This window comes from Elephas maximus, chromosome 1, assembly GCF_024166365.1.
Source record: "Elephas maximus indicus isolate mEleMax1 chromosome 1, mEleMax1 primary haplotype, whole genome shotgun sequence".
NCBI lineage: Eukaryota > Metazoa > Chordata > Mammalia > Proboscidea > Elephantidae > Elephas > Elephas maximus.
In genome coordinates this window covers 34,305,808-34,328,163 of record NC_064819.1, presented here as the reverse complement: position 1 = coordinate 34,328,163, position 22,356 = coordinate 34,305,808, and the positions used below count along the sequence as shown (strand labels likewise).

The 22,356-nt window shown below is 37.4% G+C and overlaps 1 protein-coding gene across 2 annotated transcripts in view; it reads right to left on the bottom strand.

Moving 5' to 3' along the window:
- Positions 1–768: 768 nt before the first annotated feature.
- The window catches only part of CCDC39 (coiled-coil domain containing 39), a 49,157-nt gene continuing 27,569 nt past the window's right edge, over positions 769–22,356 (bottom strand). The window contains exons 9-19 of one of the 2 annotated variants that reach the window (XM_049881735.1): positions 22,044–22,238; positions 20,985–21,149; positions 17,868–18,005; positions 16,170–16,378; positions 12,808–12,931; positions 7,086–7,245; positions 6,420–6,526; positions 5,421–5,561; positions 5,098–5,277; positions 4,867–4,952; positions 769–2,253 (exon numbers count right to left, since the gene is read on the bottom strand). In XM_049881735.1, coding sequence (XP_049737692.1) covers positions 2,103–2,253; positions 4,867–4,952; positions 5,098–5,277; positions 5,421–5,561; positions 6,420–6,526; positions 7,086–7,245; positions 12,808–12,931; positions 16,170–16,378; positions 17,868–18,005; positions 20,985–21,149; positions 22,044–22,238 — 1,656 coding nt within the window. In that variant the 3' untranslated portion in view covers positions 769–2,102. The remainder of the gene's footprint in view (positions 2,254–4,866; positions 4,953–5,097; positions 5,278–5,420; positions 5,562–6,419; positions 6,527–7,085; positions 7,246–12,807; positions 12,932–16,169; positions 16,379–17,867; positions 18,006–20,984; positions 21,150–22,043; positions 22,239–22,356) is intronic. The other variant, XM_049881729.1, reaches the window with a different exon arrangement.

Sequence of the window (22,356 nt, the reverse complement as noted above, 5' to 3'; positions counted from 1 at the left end):
CCTCAGTGGGAGGGCAGAGGTTTTATATTGGTGGACGATAGTAGCTACATGCCAGGGACTTACATAATGATGACTTAGCAAACTGTAGTGAACTAGCGGACTGCATGGAGGCACTCCTGTTTGGCCTCACAAAGCGTGTTTCCCCTTCATATATTATTGAGCAGGCTGTCTTAATTTAGAAATTCCGTCTTCGCCAGAGCCACTTTCCTGGGGCATGTTAAGCAGAGTATACAAATTAATTTCTAGGAATATGTTCACAGCAAAAAACATTGAGAATTGGCATTGTCAGGAAGTCTTAAGTGATTATCTTCAGCAATTTTTTTTTCTTGCATTGTGTATAGTTCATATAGTCAGGTTGTGTCTTGGTTTCCAAAAGTAAATGAGGAATGATTTTCTAAAACAACAGATAACTCCCTAAGATGCAGCTCCAGATTTGGATATACGGGGCTTGATCCCCTATGTCACCATTTAGTAGTATTACACTGAAGTTGAATCTGTTATTTAAGACTTAAATGTAGATACTGGCCTAAGAACTTAACAAAAATCTTGTGCTAGGTTTTGGGCAGTGATTCAATAGTTAAAATTGTGCAGTTACAATGTGTCAGGCCCTATGTGTTTTGTATACATTATTTCAATAAACTTATGTTTACTGAAATACAATAACTCACGGAACTTACTGTTTCCATATTGCAGATGAGGAAAAAAAAATAACTTGCCCAAGGTCACAGAGCTAATGAGATACAGCCACTGCCTTCATAAAACAGTGTTTAATATTCCATGTTCCAAGTAATTTACAAACTGACAATGTGGGGCTAAGTAAGAACTTTAGTGAACATACAAAATGACTAAGGTTAATCAGTTTTTAGACCTTATAAAATCTCATGCATTAAAATAACATTTTAGCCAAATTATATTGCCCAGCTTTTTTACTCATGCATTAGACTTGACTATGCCTGTTGTTATTTGCAAAAAAAATCCAAGTAACAAGAGAAACAAGTTCACTACCTCTACTGCTTTTCAGAGGAAAGAACCACAAGACAGGTCTAAACAATGACAGTTGTCAGAGTATTTTTTCCAAAGTTGCTGGTTTGAAGGAGACAACATTGACTTAAGTACATAGGTTGTAATACATTTATTTAAAAACCAAGTTTTATAACATTGCAATCATACTTCACACTATATTCCAAGAGCTCAAGGTGTTGGGCGCGTGTTGTTACAAAGCACTAACTGGAAAATGAATCCTGAATCTGGCAGTCTACCCTCACCACCAGGGTTTCCCTACCCTCACTACATGGGGATATACGGAATTCTCACTGCAAGTCAGTCACATCCAGCTTTCCTTCAGTTATCTCTTAAGTCGAGGAAATTCCCAAAATATATTCTTACTCATTATGCTTGGTTGTCTGTGTCTTGACAGCAAAATTTTTTTTATGTGCTTGGATTTGTTAAACTGCATTTTTTTATTGACACAATGTTTCTCTTTCCTATCACTTTTTTGGGGAGAGTGAATGCGATTTTTGGGTTAAAAATTACACCAAAAGAAACTACCTTTTGTAGATGTTTTTCTTCCCCCAAAATCTGGGAAATACATTTCTTTGAATAAGGACCTAATTTGGGGGATCTTATAGAGTAAATGAGCATTATAGTAGTGTTATAAACTCTAATAGTATGATGAATCTTTAAAAATTTTCTTCCTAAAACATTCTACTATATTAGAAACGTAGTTTCCTAGATAGCATGAAATAATGAAGCAGACTGTTGTCTAACAGCATCAAGATAAAAGAAAACATCATTCTGCCTGTGCTTGTACAAGATGTAGCCTCATTAAGACTGTTTCTTTTTTATCAAGAAAATAGTAGGAAAAACTAAGGAAAATAAACGTTCCTTTGGCTTACTTGAATCCAAGTTACCTGACCTTTTTTTTTTCACCTCCATCAGTGTTTTATCTTTTCCACTGGCTATCCGGTCATTTTTTATATCTAACAGTATTTCAGTAGGACTCCTTGTATGATGATACAGCACCCAAAAGAATAGGGTGGAATTTGCTATTTTAAAGTATGGGGTTTTTGTTTTTACAACTTGTTCAAAAAAGATTAAAATGTTTATTTTTTGCTTTTACCATTACTGGAGCTACTACTGGCAGTACCTGGCCTAGAAGTGCTGTCTGCTCCCAAAGGGGAGGCTGCCAAGTTCAGCTCTAATACTTTAATTGGAGCCTGAAAAGCAGAAGTACTCATGGTGCTCCTAGATGACCTAGAAGAAAAAACAATTACTGTAAATTTAAGTCCAAATTTGTTTTAGTATAGAATCCCCTCATCGGTGTAAGATACCATAATTCCATAATAATTAGATTGGAAGTATGTATTATTAAAAGTTGATAAATTGTGAAAACATGACCACTAATAGACAACAAAATTATAATTTAAAAAAGAAAGGGAAAGATGATGGACATAGAGTTTCATGCCAGTAGAAAAGTAGTTCAGTAATGAGTTTCTGCATAAGAAAGGGAGCCTGTGGGTGGTACAAATGGTTCACATGATCAGCTGCTAACCAAAAGATTAGAGTCAATCAAGTCTACCCAGAGGACTTTCCAGGAAAAAAGGCTTGGCAATTTGCTGCTGAAAAATGAGCCATTGAAACCCTTATGGAGCATAGTTCTACTCTGATGTACGTGGGGGTCGCCGTGAGTTGGAGTCAACTTCACAGCAACTGGTAAATACAAGAAAAATGTTTTAAATTACAACTGATGCTTAGAGTTTTAGTCACTAAGCATTAAAGGTTTGCAAGATGGCATGACAAAGGAAGGCCATGGAAGTTGGGTGCTGGCAAGAGTGATTAAAGTGGCAGCTTATGTAATGTAAGATGAAGAGAGGAAAATGGGAGACCTGTTGACAGTAACAGAGTGATGGGGTCGGTGAACTGGACATTTCAGCAGGTTTAGAGAAGAGATGTAAGTGGGGAGAAGTGGAGCAAGTCGTCTGGTCAGAACAGCTCATGCGGATTGTGGTTTCAGAGGTGAGGTGGCTTTCTGTGGTGACTAGGCCCAGGGTGTACTGCTTTTGAAGGGGGTGACTGAGGAGTGGAGGTTGTGTCATGGGAGGTAACTGCAGAGAACTGACAGACCAGGGTCTTTAAGGTTAGAGTGAAGGTACTGTCTGTGTGAAAACAGAATTATCACTTTGTCAAGGGGAATAAAAGCAGATTGACTCCACTGTGGCCTGTGCATTTTATTAGTAGAGAAATTTCACCAATTCTAACCGGCTTTGCACGTCCTCCCCCATGTACATCACCTTGCTTAAGGGCTCCAAATTTGAAAAGCATAATTGTAGCTATATAATTCTGAAATGGTAAGTTTTTTAAGAAATATATTTGGGCAAAAGACACGAATAGACGTTTCTCCAAAGAAGATACACGGACGGCCAAGAAGCACATCATGAAAAGATGCTCAACACCATTAGTCATCAGAGAATTGGAGATCCAGACCACAAGGAGATACCACTTCACACCCACTAGGATGGTTATTATCAAAAAAGAAAGCAAGTGTTACTGACGGTTTTCAGAAATCAGAACACCTGCACATTGCTGGTGGAAATGTAAAATGGTGCAGCCACTGTGAAAAAAGGTTTGGCAGTTCCTAAAAAAGTCAAACATAGGCTTTTTGACTTTTGTGATCCAGCAATTCTACTTTTAGATATATACCCAAACAGTTGAAAACAGCAACTCAGACACATGTACACCAATGTTCAATAGCTAAAAGATGGAAACAACCGAAGTGTCTATCAATAGATGAATGGATAAATAAATCATGGCATATATACACAATGTAGTATCATTCAGCTATAAAGAAAAATGAAGTTCTGATATATGCCACCACATGGATGAACCTTGAAAACCTGCTAAATGAAATAAACCAGACACAAAAAGACAAATATTGTATGATCCACATAAATACCTGGAATAGGTAAGTCCATCAAGACAAAAGACGATGGTTACTAGGGTGTGAGGGAAGGAGGAAATAAGGGAAAAGATCGTAGTGTCCACTTAAAATTGGAGAATTATAATTTATGTTTATCAGTCCTCAAAGATTTAAAAACTGATACTGTGAAAATAGATACAAAAGTACAGGGATGCTCAAATACAGTTTCTTAGACTTAAATAGATTGCTGCCTTTTAGGCCCTCCCCTTTTCTTTGTGCAGTGCCTACTGGGGGGAAGGGAAAGCAGCAGTTTAATAGGTGACCGGTAAATGAAAGAGGTTAGGAATTCTAAAGTTAGGATCATCATTAATTGTCTTTTGTCAGCAAAGCACGAGAGTGTTGATGAAACATCCTGATGATAGAACTCTGACTAACAGTATACTGCGTAAGGAAAGAATAGTTGCCTTTTTTAGCAAAATAAAGCATCATAAAATCCTGACTAAAATATTTTAAAAAATAATGTGGTTCTAATCACAAGAATTACACTCTACATTTCTATACATCTAAGTTGCTCTTTTAATGGTTCAAGAAATTCCCCAACTTGGGGTTCACCTTGCCAGATGAAACCCCCAAATTTTCATCCTGTTAATTTTTTATATATCCTGAAATAGTTGGTAGTAACAGAAGCCAGAGGGAAAGGATTTTGTTCTGCTGCTGGCTGTTTCTGCATCAGAGGTGCTGACACATGGAGGTAGCTAAGGATGACGTAGCTCAGAGTGAGATGGCTAAGGATGAGGTAGCTAAGGATGGATGAGGCGGTGAAGGATGAGATAGCTAAGCATGAAGAGAGCACCATCGGTGCACTGGTGGGTCCAACAGCTGAGGTGATGTGAAAGTGGCCAGATTCAGGGTAGCAGCTGTGACAAGATGCTTTCCAACCCTCCGCTTACCTTGCTGATAACAGTGATGTCTGTGAAGAAGATCTAGAACTGTGACGACTACCTTTTGTACTAGCCGTAGGTAGCTCTAAACCATTCTGAAAGAATATTCAATAGTGATCATTAGTACTGAATTTTAGAAGAAAAACACTGTAAATTAGATTTTACTCTATGATGACTGCCATTGTATTTTCTCAAGTGTTTAAGAATTGTTAATGTTTAACAGGAAATAGCTGTTATTACCTGTCGAAAGTATGTTTGAAGAATAATACGGATATCAGAATTTTCTTCTGTAACATCAACTAACATTTTATCAATCCTCTTGTGAAACTGTTTCACTTCACGAAGTTTGATGTCTTTTTCTTCTAGTATTTCATCAATAGTGTTTTTCATAAGACGGATTTCCTTGGTGAGCTTTGAACACTGTTGGTCAAAAATAGTTATATAAATTCTGTTTCCCAGAACATAATAATATGTTGTTAATGGATGAAGGACGTTTTGGGTTAACCATATGGAACTTCAAAAAATGAAAATACGCAAGATCAGTTTTTAAAAGATATCAATACCTGTTTAGTTACTCTGTCGAATTTTGGCTTCTGCTCCTCAATTTCTCTACTTAGTTGAAATAAATAAGCCTGCCTCTCTGATAATTTTCCTTTGATACTATCTGTTAAATGTTCTATAACTTCTAAGGTATTTTCCATGTTCTGCAGAAAAAAAAAAATTAAAACAACATTGGTAAAAAAAATAAATAACTTGCCATCTGTCAAATAATTATAATTCATTTATTTTTATATGTAATATACATTTATTGTTGGAGAAAAGTATAATGGTCTTATGGATTAAGTTTTGTATATAACTCCATTGGAAAGCATTTTTAGAATACTTGGGGAAAATATGTAAACAATGACTTGAAAGCGTGCAGTTTTCAAAGGTTCACAATTTCTATCATCTGCTCCTTCTGTTTTACCAGTAATCTGTGTTTTTATGTAGTCTGCTTACCAAGCACAGTCTTCTTTAGTAACGTGCTTTAGTAACTGCTTTCTGCTGGATTATTTTTATCTTTCAATCTTTTTTTTTAATTTAAGGAGCAATCCTGAATGTGATCTTTAAGGAATTAGATAAAAGTTCATTAAATAAGGGTAGGTGGATAGATCATAATTAGCTAGCTATGATCCATTAACTAACAAGTAATTATCAGGGGTCCATTCTGTGCTTAGCACTGGGATCTTAACTAATGTACCTAATACTGTGATCATTTGTTTTCTAAACAACTGTCTTCTATATACAAGATGGAGTCCCTGGTTGGTGCAAACGATTGACACACTTGACCTCCAAGTGAAAGGTTAGAGGTTTGAGTCCACCCAGAAGCACCTCAGAAGAAAGGCCCGGTGATCTAACTCTGAAAAACAAGCCATTGAAAATCAGATGGAGCACAGTTCTTAGTTCTACTCTGCCACACATGGGGTCGCCAAGAGTCGGAGTAAGAAGAGAGTAGATGTAATAATAATAGTCGTGTTTTACTGAGGGTTCATTACTACTAAAAAAAGAGCCTTAGAATTCACCTGGATGTCTTCCTGAAGTTCTCTGATTTGTCTTTGTTTGTATCTGTACTTTTCATCAACAGCTCTTTTTTGTTCTTCTAGTTGGATTTTTAGCTCATACTCATCACCTAGAATTCAGAGAATTTTTATTTTAAATTTTCAACATACTTTGTGGAAAGTACTCAAAGTATTACATGTATTAAACAATGCTAACATTTTTTGTTACGAAAGGTTAATTCCTTATGTCTACTTGTAGAGAGAAAACCCTGGTGGCGTAGTGATTAAGAGCTTAGCTGCTAACCAAGAGGTTGGCTGTTCAAATCCACCAGGTGCTTCTTGGAAACTCTATGGGGCAGTTCTCCTCTGTCCTGTAGGGTCGCTATATGTCGGAATCGACTCGACAGCAGTGGGTTTTGGGTTTACTTGTCAACATAAAGCAGCAATACATTGTGGTTTTTTCAGATTAGAAGTTAACTCCCACGAGAACTGACACACTGTGTACACGGGAGCTAATAATGGAAATAACCCCTTAGTAGGCCACTTACAGAAAAGGGGGGATTTGTGTTTCTGACCCAGTCAAACATGGTACATGTTTGTTTTCCATGCATCACAGTGTTTCTCTTTTTAAAACGACTGTACAGTTTTAATTGCATATATTCATAAAAGCTCTTTAATATTCTTACATACTAGATGGAGTCACTTTTTTAAAAGATTGTTTATAACTGTTGTTGCAGCTGTTCAACACTTGCAAGGTGTTTTCTAGAGCGTAGATTTCTTTTTCAGCTTTGTTGATCTTAGCATCCAAACTGTCACCTTCCCTTTGAAGTTCTTCTTTTTCTTGAGCAGCCTATGAAATACAGAACAGAGCTGAATCAAATAAGAGTATTTATCATAGGGGAAATGTCAGGTGCAGAAAATAGTTAACCTGCAGCAGATCGGTTTGCCTTGAGCTTACACATAGCACCAGGCATTTATTTCCTGCACTTGATTTAGAGGAGGAAACCAAGTCCTCAGGCCTTCAAAATATGGCACACAAGCTACAAAAACATGATGGAAATGTAACTAACCAAAGCTTAGCTGAACTATATGAAGAAGAAAGAGGCATCAGGATTGGAGGAAGACTCATTAACAACTTGCATTATGTAGATGACACAACCTTGATTGCTGAAAGTGAAAAGGACTTGAAGCACTTACTAATGAAGATCAAAGACCACAGCCTTCAGTATGGATTACACCTCAACATAAAACAAAAATCCTTACAACTGGACCAATAAGCAACATCATGATGAACGGAGAAGAGATTGAGGTTGTCAAGGATTTCACAGTCAACACCCATGGAAGCAGCAGTCAAGAAATCAAAAGACACATTGCACTGGGTAAATCAGCTGCAAAAGACCTTTAAAATGTTGAAAAGCAAGGATGTCACCTTGAGGGCTACGGTGTGCCTGACTCAAGCTGTGGTGTTTTCAGTCGCCTCATATGCATGCGAAAGTTGGACAATAAATAAGGAATACTGAAGAACTGACGCCTTCAAACTGTGGTGCTGGCGAAGAATATTGAATATACCCCGGACTGCCAAAAGGACAAATAAGTCTGTCTTGGAAGAAGCGCAGCCAGAATTGTTCCTTAGAAGCAAGGATGGCGAGACTGCATCTCATACACTTTGGACGTGTTATCAGAAGGAATCAGTCCCTGCAGAAGGACATCATGCTTGGTAAAGTAGAGAGTCAGTGGAGAAGAGGAAGGCCCTCAACAAGATGGACTGATACACTGACTGCAATAATGGGTTCAAGCACAGCAACAAATGTGAGGATGGCACAGGACAGGGCAGTATTTCATTCTGTTGTGCATAGGGTCGCTATGAGTCAGAACTGACCCAACAGCACCTAACAACAACAACCAAAGCTTACATAAAAGTCTCCAGCAAAAACTGCCACAAAATTATTGCAGGTACGAACTTTAGTGGGAAGAGAAATAGGGTGAATTAGAGGGACAAACAAATCTGTCTTAGAAGAAGTACAGCCAGAGTGCTCCTTAGAGGCAAGGATGGTGAGACTGCGTCTTACATACTTTGGACTTGTTGTCAGGAGGGATCAGTCCCTGGAGGACATCATGCTTGGCAGAGTACAGGGTCAGTGGAAAAGAGGAAGACCCTCAATGAGGCGGATTGACACAGTGACTGCATCGATGAGCTCAAGCATAACAACTATTTTAAGGATGGCTTAGGACCAGGCAGTGTTTCGTTCTGTTGTGCATAGGGTCACTATGAGTTGGAACCAACTCAATGGCACCTAACAGCAACAGAGGGAGGTTTGAAACTCGGTTTTGTATCAGAAGAATGCGTGTTTCTGGCCTAAAAGAGGCGGGGAACATTTTCCCATCTTTTGAAATCTTGGAGAGGAGTGAAAGAGGTGAGCAAGGTACATCCAGAAAAACAAATGTTACTATATCCAACCCAGTCTGCTTGTTATTAGAAGTAGAATTTCAAGATCATCAAGGAGTTGAGTAATTTGTTAAAATGAGAGAATATCATTGTGATAAATGTGACTAGAAAAGATGATGTCTAAGTTGCTGAAAGCCAGAAATTCCTCAGTGAGTGGACTTCCGTGACTTTTTACCAAGGTGGCTGTCAATGGACTAGACTCTTCAGAGTTGAACACAAACAGTTCCAAAGAAATCAGATTACAGGTTGACAGGGAAACCTGAATATATACATATATCAAAAACAAAAAAAAAACAAACCCAGTGCCGTCGAGTCGATTCCGACTCATAGCGACCCTATAGGACAGAGTAGAACTGCCCCACAGAGTTTCCAAGGAGCGCCTGGTGGATTTGAACTGCCAACCCTTTGGTTAGCAGCTGTAGCACTTAACCACTGTGCAACCAGGGTTTCCATATACATATATAGCATGTAAATATACTTAAAAGTGCCAGAAAATCCATTTTTAGTCAAAATTAATAATTTTATTTTTTAATTTATTCAGTCTTTAGGTTTTATGTATTTAAAACCAGAATGCAGCCAATGAGAAAGATAAGTTTTATAGGTTCTTAACATTTTCATTGGTGTTTCTATTATGCTTCAAAATATGTTACACATATTTTGTAACATATTATACAATAAAAAATAAAGCTTAGAAAAAAAGATAAAATTCTTATATAAATTATATCTAATTCCTTTAAGTTGAGCCTAGAATTGGCAACCATTTAAAATATAATAGTGTAGTAGGAGAAATAACTAGAATGAATCAAAACTGCCAGATTTTAATTGTGGATTTACTACTGATCAGTTCTGCATTTGTCAAGTGACGAAGTTGAATTTGTTTATCTTATACAAATTCTTAAGAACCTTGAAGTTCTAAAATTCTGTTATTTCATTTGATTCTAAAATTAAAGGTTATATAGTGTATACCTCTTATTTTGGATTAGAAAAGCTGATATTTGGATGAAATTCTGATGTTTAACTTTCTGTCCAACATTTTAAAGTATTTTCAAGTTATTTAATTGCACAATTTCATTAGATTGTGGTCAAAACTGGGCTGCTTATTTATAAGGACTAAGAGAAACTTGGAAATTAGATCTGAAAGATGCCAGTCCTTCATTGGTGTAATAGATTGAACTGTGTCCCCCCAAGATATGTGTTGTGAATCCTAATCTCTATGCCTGTGGTTATAATCCCATTTTGGAATGGGATTAGTGTAGGATGTGTGTTGAGTCAATCTCATAAAATATAAAAAGGGCAGATTAGGAAAAGCAAGCAAGCAAGCAGCGATGGGGGAAGACTGATGCCAAGCCACACGGAAATCTCCAAGGAACCAGGCAAGAGAAGCTAAAGAGACAAGGACCTTCCGCAGAGCTGACAGAGAAAGCTTTCCCCTAGAACCAGTGCTCTGAATTTGGCTTCTAGTCTCCTAAAGCATGAGAAAATAAATTTGTTTGTTAAAGCCATCCACTTGTGGTATTCCTGTTATAGCAGCACCAGCTAACTAGGACAATTAGTCACTGATCATATTTTTCAGTCTGGCTCTGGAAAGTCAGAGGCTGGATGATAAAATAAAAGGCATCACATTAGCCTCCTGAGACCCAGAGGAATGAGTGGTACTAGCTCTCCTTTTGCCCCAAGTGCAGAGACAGGCATCCCCACTCCACTCACTGGTTTAGATTTAGTTAGAATATGTGTCACAGGGCTGAAACCTTGAAAATTAGGAGGAAATATGTGATTTTAGGGATGACAGAACCCAAAAAACTAGTCTGCTAATTTGATTCATCAATCTAATCTTTCAACAAACATTTCTCAGACATGGAAGGCAAGGAAGGGATACCAGCTCTACCTAGAGTGATTTGAAAAGTCCTAAAAAAAAAAAAAAAAATGGCAACAGATTTATGAATCAGCAACAGAGTACCTGAATTCATAGAGAGAGATGAAAATGCCTAAGCTGATCATGTCACATGAGAAGAAAAGAGACCCTTACCATCTAAGGAAGGTGAGAAGTGTGTGTGAGGCACTCACAAAGGAGGAGGAGATAGAAGTAGGAATAGAACTGGAAGACAAGTTTCCCAGAAACAGTTAAATTTGGTAATTGATTTTCCTGGATAACTACTGCCAGAGGGACTTATATGTAAAAGCTAGAAGGCATAAAAGAACATTACAGTGGGTTGACACATGAGGGAAGGTGAGGAGACAGGACAAATGTGGACTACTGAGTACCTTAAAAAAAAACCTTAGGCAGTAAATATTCACTATGAACAGAAGCAATAGGCTTTCTTCAGATAAGATTTTTCTCTTTTCCTGAGCAGTAGACTGATGTCCACTGTCATCATCATCATCACAGCAATATCAGGAATGATTGCTAACATTTATTGAGGTTTCATATCGTGGCATGTACTGTTCTCAGGACTTTTCATGTTTTTTCTTGTTTAATTCTCAAAACAAAAGTAATGAGACATTATCATCCTCATTTTGCAGATAAGGAAACAAGTCCGAAGTGGTTAAATAACTTATTCAAGGTCACCCACTAGCCCAAGGTTGGCCCAGAATAGATCCAGACAAAGGCGGCCTACCCCAGTGACTTTAGGTAACCTATCGCAGCCCTTGTTGGTAAAGGAACTTAATTGGAATTGCAGCAGTCCTACAGAATGATGAGTAACAAGAAGGGTTTGAGAGCTGGGACTGATTTCTTCTGTAGGTTAGGTGGAGTGTTCTGAGGCAAAGTGCCAAGCAAACAGCACTTACTATGTATGTCATGACCATACTTGATGACAGGCTACAGATGGAAACTTGGGAGATTAAGCAGATAGAAATCAGAAGGAAGAGGCATCCACTGGAGGTATAAAATGGAAGGTCTCCTTCCCACCCCTATCCATATATGGTACAGGGAAGTTCAAGTTACAGTTTACATAGTGTTTTGAGTAACTTCCCAGAGCTCTCGGTAAAGAAAATCACACCAGTTCAGGGTATTCTCTACGTGGGGAAAGATGACATAGTATTCAGGAAGTAAATGGCATTCTGATCACTTAAGAACTTCTCCTTATGGTCACTAGGTAAAGATAAACATGGAATGGCAGAGAACTCTCAAGTGTGAAAACGAACAGCAGATTCATCTGATGTACCTCCACATGAGGGCAGGGGAGCAGACCTCTTCCCCTCTGGACAGCTGCCATACGAGAAGAGCATGGTAAACTGGAGCTGAAGATTTCAGAGGCGGTGCAGCTCCAGAGGAAGAGCCCTGGTGATGCAGAGGTTAGAACAGCTTGGCTGCTAATAGAAAGGTCAGCGCTTCAAACCCACCAGCTGCTCAGGTCACTATGAGTTGGAATCGACTTAATGGCAATGGTTTCTTTTTTTTTTTTTTTTGGTAGTGCCAGGTAATGTGGTCCAGGGTATGGCTATGGGAGTGGGTGGCTATGGTGAAGTAAAGCTTTGAGTTTGAGGTATTTACCAGGCTGTCACATGCATGCTGAAGACACCCAGAATGACCATAGGTTTGGGATGAAAAGAGATTATGAATCCCGAATAAATGAGGGAAAGTGATATGACACAGATGATGGAAAAAGAAAAAAAAAAAGCGTGGGGGCGGGGAAGGGGAGTGTCAAAGAGTGGTCAAATAGAATGACCTGAATCTCCAGAGGAAGGGCTTTGGACCACGTTAGCAAGTAGGTTTTGGAAACCAGAAGGCAGCACTTCGTGGACTGGAGGAGTCTAAAGCCAATGTTTCAGTACCACCATCTAGCAACTCAGTTATGGCCCTAATAATTGGAATAGCTGCTAGAGTGCCATGAGCCAAATTTCACGGCAAAAAATAAATAAAAATTACCGTTTCGGTTGTCTTAAATCCAGAGGACTATGAAAAATGAGTTACCAAAAAAAAGTATACGTCATATTATCGCAACTGTAACTAGATTAAGATTATACCTTTATCACATAATAGGCCTGTGTTTTCTCCTCTTCTCCTTCAGGAGGCAGCATAACCACAGTAAGAATTTCATATCTGTTCTTCAGTTTATCAATTTTACTTAGCCGGTCGTGAAACTCAGCACTAATGTGAACAGAAAAAGAAAAACTAAACACCGGAAAGCAAATAAAGGACTATCGTGTAATCTTGTAAAAAATATTTGTAGTTGTGTTACTACTGAACCCAAGCAGGTTAACTGTGTTCTTTTTTTTTTTTTTTCCTCCTCCATTTCATAATTCAGTATGAAGGGCCTGAAATTTCACCTAACTTGAAAGCTAACAAGTTAGCCTGCTAGTTTCATGGATGCTGGAGGAAGACAAGATTCATGGGTCAAAGACAAAAAACTTTATTACTCACAGCACGGCAAGCAGCATGAGCTTCCTGTTCACATTGGTTCCTCTTGCCCCACCAAAAACCATGGGGCAAGAAGGGGCTCAAGGATGCTACACACACAATAGGTTTCACCACTAAGGAAGCCTAAACTTAAAAAACTCATTGCTTTCCAGGCGATTCTGACTCATAGCGACCCTACAGGACAGAGTAGAACTGCCCCATAGGGTTACCAAGGAGGGGGTAGTAGATCTGAACTGCCAAACTTTTGGTTAGCATCCACAGCTCTTAACCACTGCACCACTAAAAATATTTTATAATAGAAAAAAAGCAAACATGCCTAACGTCTGCTCCAGAGGGAGATGCTACCTCTAGCTTCCAAGGCTGTTCAGTATACAAACATCTTTAAAAAGATAGTCCAGAACATAACAGGTACTGTCTCTCCTGCAAGGTATGCAGAAATATGAGAAACCCATGAAGATCTACCTCCCAACATTCAGATTCTTAAATCTGCTGATTACCTTTTCCCTTTACTTCAGTAAATTAATATTTTATGAGCTATTTTTTAGAACCTATTTGTGATAAAAAATATTTTTTTATTTGTGATGGCGAAGGTTGTGTGTCAACTTGGCTGGGCCATGATTCTCAGTGGTGTGGCAGTTATGATGTAATCTGGTAGCTATGTAGTGATGTAATCACCTCCACAATGAGATCTGATATTATGTAATCACCCCCATGATGAGATCTGATATTATGTAATCATCCCATGATGAGATCTGACATTATGAAATCACCTCCATGATGAGATCTGATATTATGAGATCACTTCGATGATGAGATCTGATGTTATGTAATCACCCCCATGATGAGATCTGCTATGAGCAGCCAGTCAGTTGAAAGGGATTTTCCTTGGGGTATGGCCTCCATACAATATATGTGAACTTTCTGGCAAAGATCACTGGCTTTTGTTCACTCTGGATCCTCATCTGACCTTTGGTTCTTGGGACTTAAGCTAGCAGCTTACCTGTTGATCTTGGGATTCGTCAGTCTCTGTAGCCTGTGAGCCAGCGACCTGTCATCTTACCTGCCAACCTTGGGATTCACAACCTGTGAGCCAGAGGCCTGCTGTCTGACCTGTTGATCTTGGGTTCGCCAGTCCCTGTAACTATGTGAGTCAGGAGACACCTCCAGCCAGACCCTGGGACTTGGGACTTTCCAGCCTCTACAACCACATGAGCCATTTCCTTAATATAAGTCTCTATATATATACACACACATATATGCTTCACTGGTTTTGCTTCTCTAGAGAACCCAGCCTAAGACACTATTTTATAATAGTACTGTTGTTGGGTGCTGTCAAGTTGGTTCCAACTCACAGTGACCCAATATACAACAGAACAAAACACTGCAATGTCAAATTTTGTGAGATGAAGTTAAAGTAACATAGGGCTTTTTTAGTCCTCGAAACTGAAAATTAATGAACTAAGCGTCTACTTTAAGAAGGTAGGGGAAAAAAGCATCAAAATAAATCCACAAAACCAGAAGGCAAATAATAAAGGTGACAGCAGAAATTAGTGAAATACCAAACAAAGACTGAAGAGAAACAATCAACAAGAGTTGATTCTTTTCAAAGACAAATTAATTAACCTCTGGCAAGACTTACCCCATGTGAAAAAGAGAAGACAAAATAACCATTATCAGGAAGAAAAAGGCCTTTCTTCCACAACACCTCTGGGTGGATTCGAACCACCAAGCTTTTGGTTAGTAGTTGAGCACAAACTGTTTGTGCCACCCAGGGAGAAAGGAAAATTGTGGGTCATGTGATAAGATGCAAGAACTGTATAAAAATATTACTTAAAAAAATCCAAGTATAATCAAAAGATAATATGTCACAGACAAGCTTAATTTATTTGAGGAATACAAGGTTGGTTTAACTTTAGTAAATCAATCAATAACATTAACAGATTGAAGGAGCTACGTCATGTCAATGAATGCAGAAAAAGCATATAATAAAAGTCAACGTCCATTTCTGATTAAACAGATTAAGACAACCTCTTAGCAAAGAATAAAAATCCGCAGGGGCTCCCCTAATATGATAAAGGATATCTCAAAAAAAAAAAAAAAAAAAACCCTACAGTACAACGAGAGCTTTCTCTTTTAAATCAAGCACAAAAGAAGAATACCTGTATAACCATTGCTATTCAGCATTGAACTGGAGGTACTGGCAAGTGCAGTAAAGCAAAGAAAAGCAAAGCTCTACAGATTGAAAAGGAAGAAACAAAATTGTTATTATTTGCAAATGATTGAATGGATAAAAGGAAATTAGAATCTAGAGATCAATTGTGAGAATTACTAAGGGTTTGCACAAGGTTGCTGGATACTTAATATACAGAAATCAACTGTCTTTCTATGTACCAACAACAAACCAAAAATGAAATGTTTAAAAAATAGTTAAGATTGACAGGAACATTAAAAAATAACATGTAGCTAGGAATAAATCTTACAAAAGATATGCAAAACCTCCATGGAAAAACTGCTTCAATAAATGCAGCTACTGAGTATCTATAAGGGAAAATGTGTCATTGGACCCTTACCACAAACCATACACAAAACTCAGCGCCAAGTGGATGATTTAAACATAAAAGGGAAAATCTAAAGAACGGGGATTACCAAAGGAAAAGGAGAGGAAAGAGCATAAATTTATACCAAGCTCTGATGGCACAGTGGTTAAGAGCTCGGCTACTAACCAAAAGGTGGGCAGTGCACATCCACCAGCTGCTCCTTGGAAACCCTGTGGGATAGTTCTACCCTGCCCTATATAAGTTGGAATCAACTCGACGGCAATGGGTTATATAGTACATTAAAAGCCGCTTCAAACCAACGAGAAAAAGATGGATATTCCGGGTGCAGGGGGGAGCAGCAGATCTCCTGACATCACCCTTATAGTTTTCTTCAGGCCTTCCATAGCAATGTTTTAAAATCTAATAACTACCTTATGTTCTGCCGTTCTTGATCAACATATCTTATTTGTGATGCAAGCATTGTTTTGTGAACCTTTATCTCCTCTGTCCGCTCTTCCATGGCTGTGTATAATTGCTGTTTTCTTTTCTCCAGAGAAAGCACTTCTTCTGCCTTACTGTGAAGCATTTCTCGAGTACGTTTCACTTCAAGTTTTAAAAGATTGTCTTCTATCATCAAATCCTATCAACATAACAAAATTGTCAAACATTTAAATAATTATTTGCATACCAAAACCAATAAAAATTTTATCGCAATAAAAATCAAACTCAAAAATACAACTTTTTGTAATTTGGCCATTGACCAAGATATTAACTCAGGTTAAATTTGGATCGCTCAGTGTCCATGCCTCTAGTTTTACCTTTTTTTTTTTTTTTTTAAGAAAAAGGGCTTATGACCATTCCAAGTCTTTCAATTTTAAATTCAGACTTTACTAAAACACAAAAGGAAGAAACGTTATTCCTAAGACTGAAACTTACAACATCCAGGAAATGTATAAAGTCCTATGAATGGACATTTTTATATTCTAAACTAAATCTTATAAAATAGTGTGTAAATAAATTTTTATTTTAAAACAATTCAGTCATGAGTAGAGTACTGGCACAAGAATAAACAGATCAATTTTCAGAAAGAAGGCCCAGAAACAAACACTCCAGAATATAAGGCTTTAGTATTTCATAAAGTAGCTGTTCGAATGGGGAAAAGATTAGATCCGTACATCTCACAGGTACTAAAAATAAATTCTAGATGAATTAAAAACTGAGTGTAAAAGATGAAACCAACGCAGCTCCTAGAAACAGTAAACATTTGTCTGATTTTAACAGGACAAATTTCTAATAATAACTAACAATTATAAAGTGGGGAAAACTAAAGATTTGATGCTAAAATTTTATGTCAAAAACACTGAAGGAAAATTTAAAGGAAAATATTGACAATATTTATGATACAGAGTTAACATTTTTACATACAAAGAGCATATGAAAGCGTTTTGAAAATATAAATGCCCCAATGGAAAAATGGGCAAAGAATATAAACTAGAAATCCAAAAGAGTGAAATTATAAATGGCTGATAAACATATGGGAAAATGTTTTAAAATGTCACCAATTAAAGAAATGCAGAATAAAACAATGAGATACCATGTTTGCCTATCAAAATGGTAACAATTTTACAAATTCGTACATCCAGCCATGGTGGTGGTGAGTAAAACAGACTGCTTACACACTGCTGGTGGAAGGCACTTTGTCTTAAAAACTGTTTTCAGACTCTGGAAATATTTATTCTTGAGCCATAGCTATACAGCTAGAAATTTATCCTAAGGAACTAATTAAGCAACTGTATAAAGAGATACATGCATTGTAGATGACAGTACTTTTTATAATAGCCAAACATTTTAAAAAGCACATATCCAACAAATAGGAGCTGATTAAATAAACTAGGGTACCTTCATGTACTAGGCTATAGGAAACCTTTAAAAATATGTTTTTAAGGAATAGTTAATGTTCAAGGAAACACATATTTAAAAAATTTTTAAATACAATATGTAAAGTCAATTTTCTTTAAAAGCTGGAATAAAATTTAAGTTTATCTTGGGTACAGTGTTTTAAGAATTTCCACAATTAATATGTAATTGTATGTTTTTTAATATTGTATATGCATGTAGTTTTACTGCACCTGTTTAAAAGCTTTGGCTTTGTTCAATTCTTTCTCTGATCTGTCCATGAAAAGGTTTAGTTCATTTATTTTGGTCTTGAGAGATTCTTTTTCAGCACAATTTTTACTGTTTGACTTCTTGATAAAGTAAAGATCATTCTGTAAAATAAGAAAGGGTCATAATATATGTTTTAACTAACAACTACATTAAATACATACTGTGTTAAGTATGTAGCCCCCCGGTGCAGTGGTTAAGAGCTGGGCTGCTAACCAAAAAAGTTGGCAATTCAAACCCATCAGCTGCTCCTTGGAAATCCTATGGGACAGTTCTACTCTGTCCTGTAGGGTCACCATGAGTCAAAATCAACTCAACAGCAACAGATTTTTTTATATTAAATATATCTTAGATGAAATTATATACGCCATTAAATATAATAATCAGATTTTTAAACTCATTTTTCATGCTTTTTTTTTAATGTGACAGACATATTTTCATCTTTACCATCTATTGATGTTTTGAATTTAGCTTGAGTTCAACAGTTCTAGGAAATACTATTTTGCATGGTCCCAGTTTAACCTGAATCATTCAGAGTAGCCCATGTGGAGGACAACTAGAAGGAGGGAGAATAAACTTTGTTTCCACTCATGGTTCACCATTCCCATTCCAGAGTTCACTGATTCAAGTCCCAGATGGTAAAAACATTAACAGTCTGAAAAAATACAGGATCCTGGTCAACAGCACAGGTTCTAGAATCAGATGGCCTTGATTACATATTAGCCATCTGACCCTGGTGAGCCACCTACTCTTCCCCAGTTTCTTCATCTCTAAAATGCAGATAATGACAATGCCTGCCTCAATGATTGTGAGGATTAAAGAAGTTACTGTCAGAAAGTATGCACAACAGTGCTTAACACAGAGAAATGCCATATAAGTGTCAGCTATTATTATATAAAAATTACATCTTGCTAGAGAGGAAATGTTAGATAAGGTCTTGCTCCATCAAATGCATGATAAATGGGTCAAACATACCAGTTACTAGTTTCCTAGCTTTATTCCAGTTCGTACCCGTCCTTCTATCCAAAAGTTGACAGAGTTTGTGCTCTTAGTGCCCTCTTGGTTCTTACATCAAAAACTCTCCAAGATCCACCTCTGTCTTTCCCTCTCTCTCCATCTGTCTCTCTCCACATTTCTCACTCCTTATAATTCTCTCACCTAAGGTTACATACAGCAAGATTTTTTTTTTTCATAAAGATTTGATTTTATGAGATTAAATTTTGGAACAAGAGAACTGAACTTTAAAGAGATCTTTTGACCAGAAGAAATCAGTTTCTATCATGTAAAACAACAGACAGCATGGCAGGGCAGGGAGTGTGCAGAACGACTTTACAATCTGATGCTGCTACTGAGAAGGGTAAGCCTTCACTACAAGGTTCACTGGCTTTGATATTTTTTCATTCACTTGCATATCCATGAGTTTATTTCTCTCTCTGTTACGATCAGAGTTGGGGTAGACATAAGCACTGTTGGTGATGGAGAAAGCATCTAGGGTAGTTAAAAGGCAGAATGACGAGAGAACCATTCCCACACAGCTAAACAGGCACAGCCAGGCCAGGGTCAGGAAACACGTTTGGGTATGAATTACCCTCCTATGGTCCTGCAGCATTGATTTTCTCATGGTAAAGAACCAGACAGTATCATTTGCTGAGTACCTACTAAAAGCACTGTGCTAACATATACATTGCTTCTGGTTCTCCTAAATGCCCTAGAATGATATTTTTTCCACTTAATAGATGAGTAAACTAGGGCTTAAAAAAAAGAGTTAAAATACGCAGTAGTGGTATAACCTTGAGATTCAAAACTAGCTCTAATTCCAAGGCATGTATTCCTTCTACTAAACCAAGGAAACATTTAAAAAATATTTCATCAGACTACAAAGTAGCACTCTAAATGTTTTTTTATCTTAAAAACCAAACCAAAGGTTTTGTCATCTTTAACAAAGAGGGAAAAAGAGGAGAGAAAGAGGAAGGGAGGAAGGAAAAGAAACAGCTCCTTTCTGCCTTTCCTTGTCCTCAAGGAATTTAGGACAATTCTTCCTATGACCACCAGAGGACACTCATCGCTAGTCTTGCCAACCATACATGAAAACCTATTGCCGTGACTCTGTCAGGAGTCATGGCGAGACCCCACAGGTGTATACCGTTGTTGGCGCTGTTGAGTCGATTCTGACTCACAGCGACCCCATGTGACATAGTAGAACTGCCTCATAGGGTTTCCTAAAAAAAACTAATATTTCAGGAGCATATTGCCAGGTCTTTTTCCGGGGTGGGTTCGAACCACCAGCCTTTTGGTTAGCAGCCTAGTGCTTAATCACTGCACCACCAAGGCTCCTTCCACGTGTGAAAACAAGATTTAGACCTGTCATGTTCCCTCTCTCGCATTCAGGTTCACGCTCTCATTCTCTCACTCTTTCACTCTCCAGTTGAACTCTGAGAGAGAAAACCTAGTATATGTTTATATTACAATGAACATAATATACCTAAAGATGAAGAATGTTCTCACCTTCTTATTAAATGAATTAAGTAATTTGAAATACTGTGGTAACTAAGTAAATTTCTGAGTAACAACAATAGATGACTCATGAAAGAACAGCTTTTCTTTTAGATGTCATTTCAGAGACAGATAGATAAAGGGTAATCAAGCTGTTACAGCAGATGCGTAATACAAAACTGGAATTTATAAGTGTTCTGAGTGAATATACCATAAGAGTATTCTGAAGTCACATGGACCAGGGGCCAAATCCTAGCTCTCCCATGTAGTAGTTGTGTAACACTGGGAAAACTGCTTAAACCCATACAACAGGGCAATAATATCTTCCTCCCAAAGACATTTATGATAGCTAATTAAATGAAATATTAAAGGCAAATAGCACAATTATTTAGCACACAGTAAATGCTCGATAAATGGAAACACCACATTCCAATAGTCAGTGTAGGAATACGAACATTAGTTCATACATTTGTTATATATGTGAGTAGCCTGGCAATCTATCTAAAGTCAAGTCTTAGGAACATATTGTCTTAAAACCAAATAATAAATAGGATACTTTCAAGCATAAAAGGTATTTTTGGCTAAGTTACATGAAGCTTCTTGATCTGTGTTTCTAAAAGGCTGCATGTCGATTTTTTCTCTTCCAGTGTCTTTTTAAGTTCAACAATTTTTGCTTCAAGGGCCTGTTTTTCTTCAGAATTAATTTCTCCCCTTAACCGTGACATCCGCCGCTCCACTTGCTGGATGTAAAAGTCCTGTCACAGTTTTTAAAAAGAAGACGTTAGCAAGGAGAAGCAGACAGTTAAAGCCATTTCTATAAACATAAAATCACGGTAAATATTTTGTGATGAGTTTGGCCTGGATATCGTCACTCGATAAAGTCAACTTCACACTGCAGTAATTTATCAGATAAAATCCTTTCTACTCTGAGGGGGGCAACAGTGAACTATTCTTCAACAACCAGGGGGCATGACAGAGACACCACAGGAATCTTCTGAGGCTATAACAAAAAAGTCAGCTGGGGGCATTTATCACACTACCATGATGGAACCTCAGTAAAAAAAGATATCAAGTCACAAATTGTTAGCCATGAAAGGACCAAACTGGATGAACATCTTATGAATTATTTCTAAATAATTTAAGGATCTATAATTTTGAGAAATTAGGACTATATTAGATGAGGAAATTAAGACCGAGAGAGGACACTGAAAAATTAACATGAGAACAGAATATATAAATATTTATTAACAAGGAAGGAAAACATGAAAAAACAATACTTTGAATCTATTGGCCTGGGGTGGGGGGAGCATGTTTGTCCAACTAAGAAATAATACACAGTTTCTTAAGTATCAGATACCCTAACTCCTTCTGTTTTACTCCAGGTCCAACTACCTTAGGTTCCTTTAAAGCATGGATTCCCATAACTAGAGTTGTCTTTCCTCTAATCTGTTTATTTCAGATAAAGAAAAGAATTGCTTTCTAAGGCTCCCCACCCTACTCCTGACCTGACAAGGTATCTCACCTTCAGCACCCATCTATCCCTCCAAGAGACTGCTTAGAAACCTTTGCTCCCTTGGGATATTGAGGCATCTTGAGTATCACAACTACCACAAATTAAAATGGAAGACATTTATAACAGTCACATCTACCTGATTGTACATAATTTCTTGCTGCTTCAAAGTTTCAAAATCCAGTTTATGTAGCTGATGGTTGAGATGCTTTAGAGAAGAACGAGTTCCTTCAATTTCTGATACAAGAGCTTTTTCTTTCATTGTCTCAGTATGTAATTCCTGAACTTTCTTAAATAGCACATCCTTCACTATGTTCAGTTGAACTTCCACTTCCTGGTGATTGGAATAATAGTGATTAATATATTACAACACCTTGAAATATCTTATTTACATGAAAATTATACTTTAGAGGCTTATTCCTAAACTCAACCCCCTAACATTTTATCGCTTG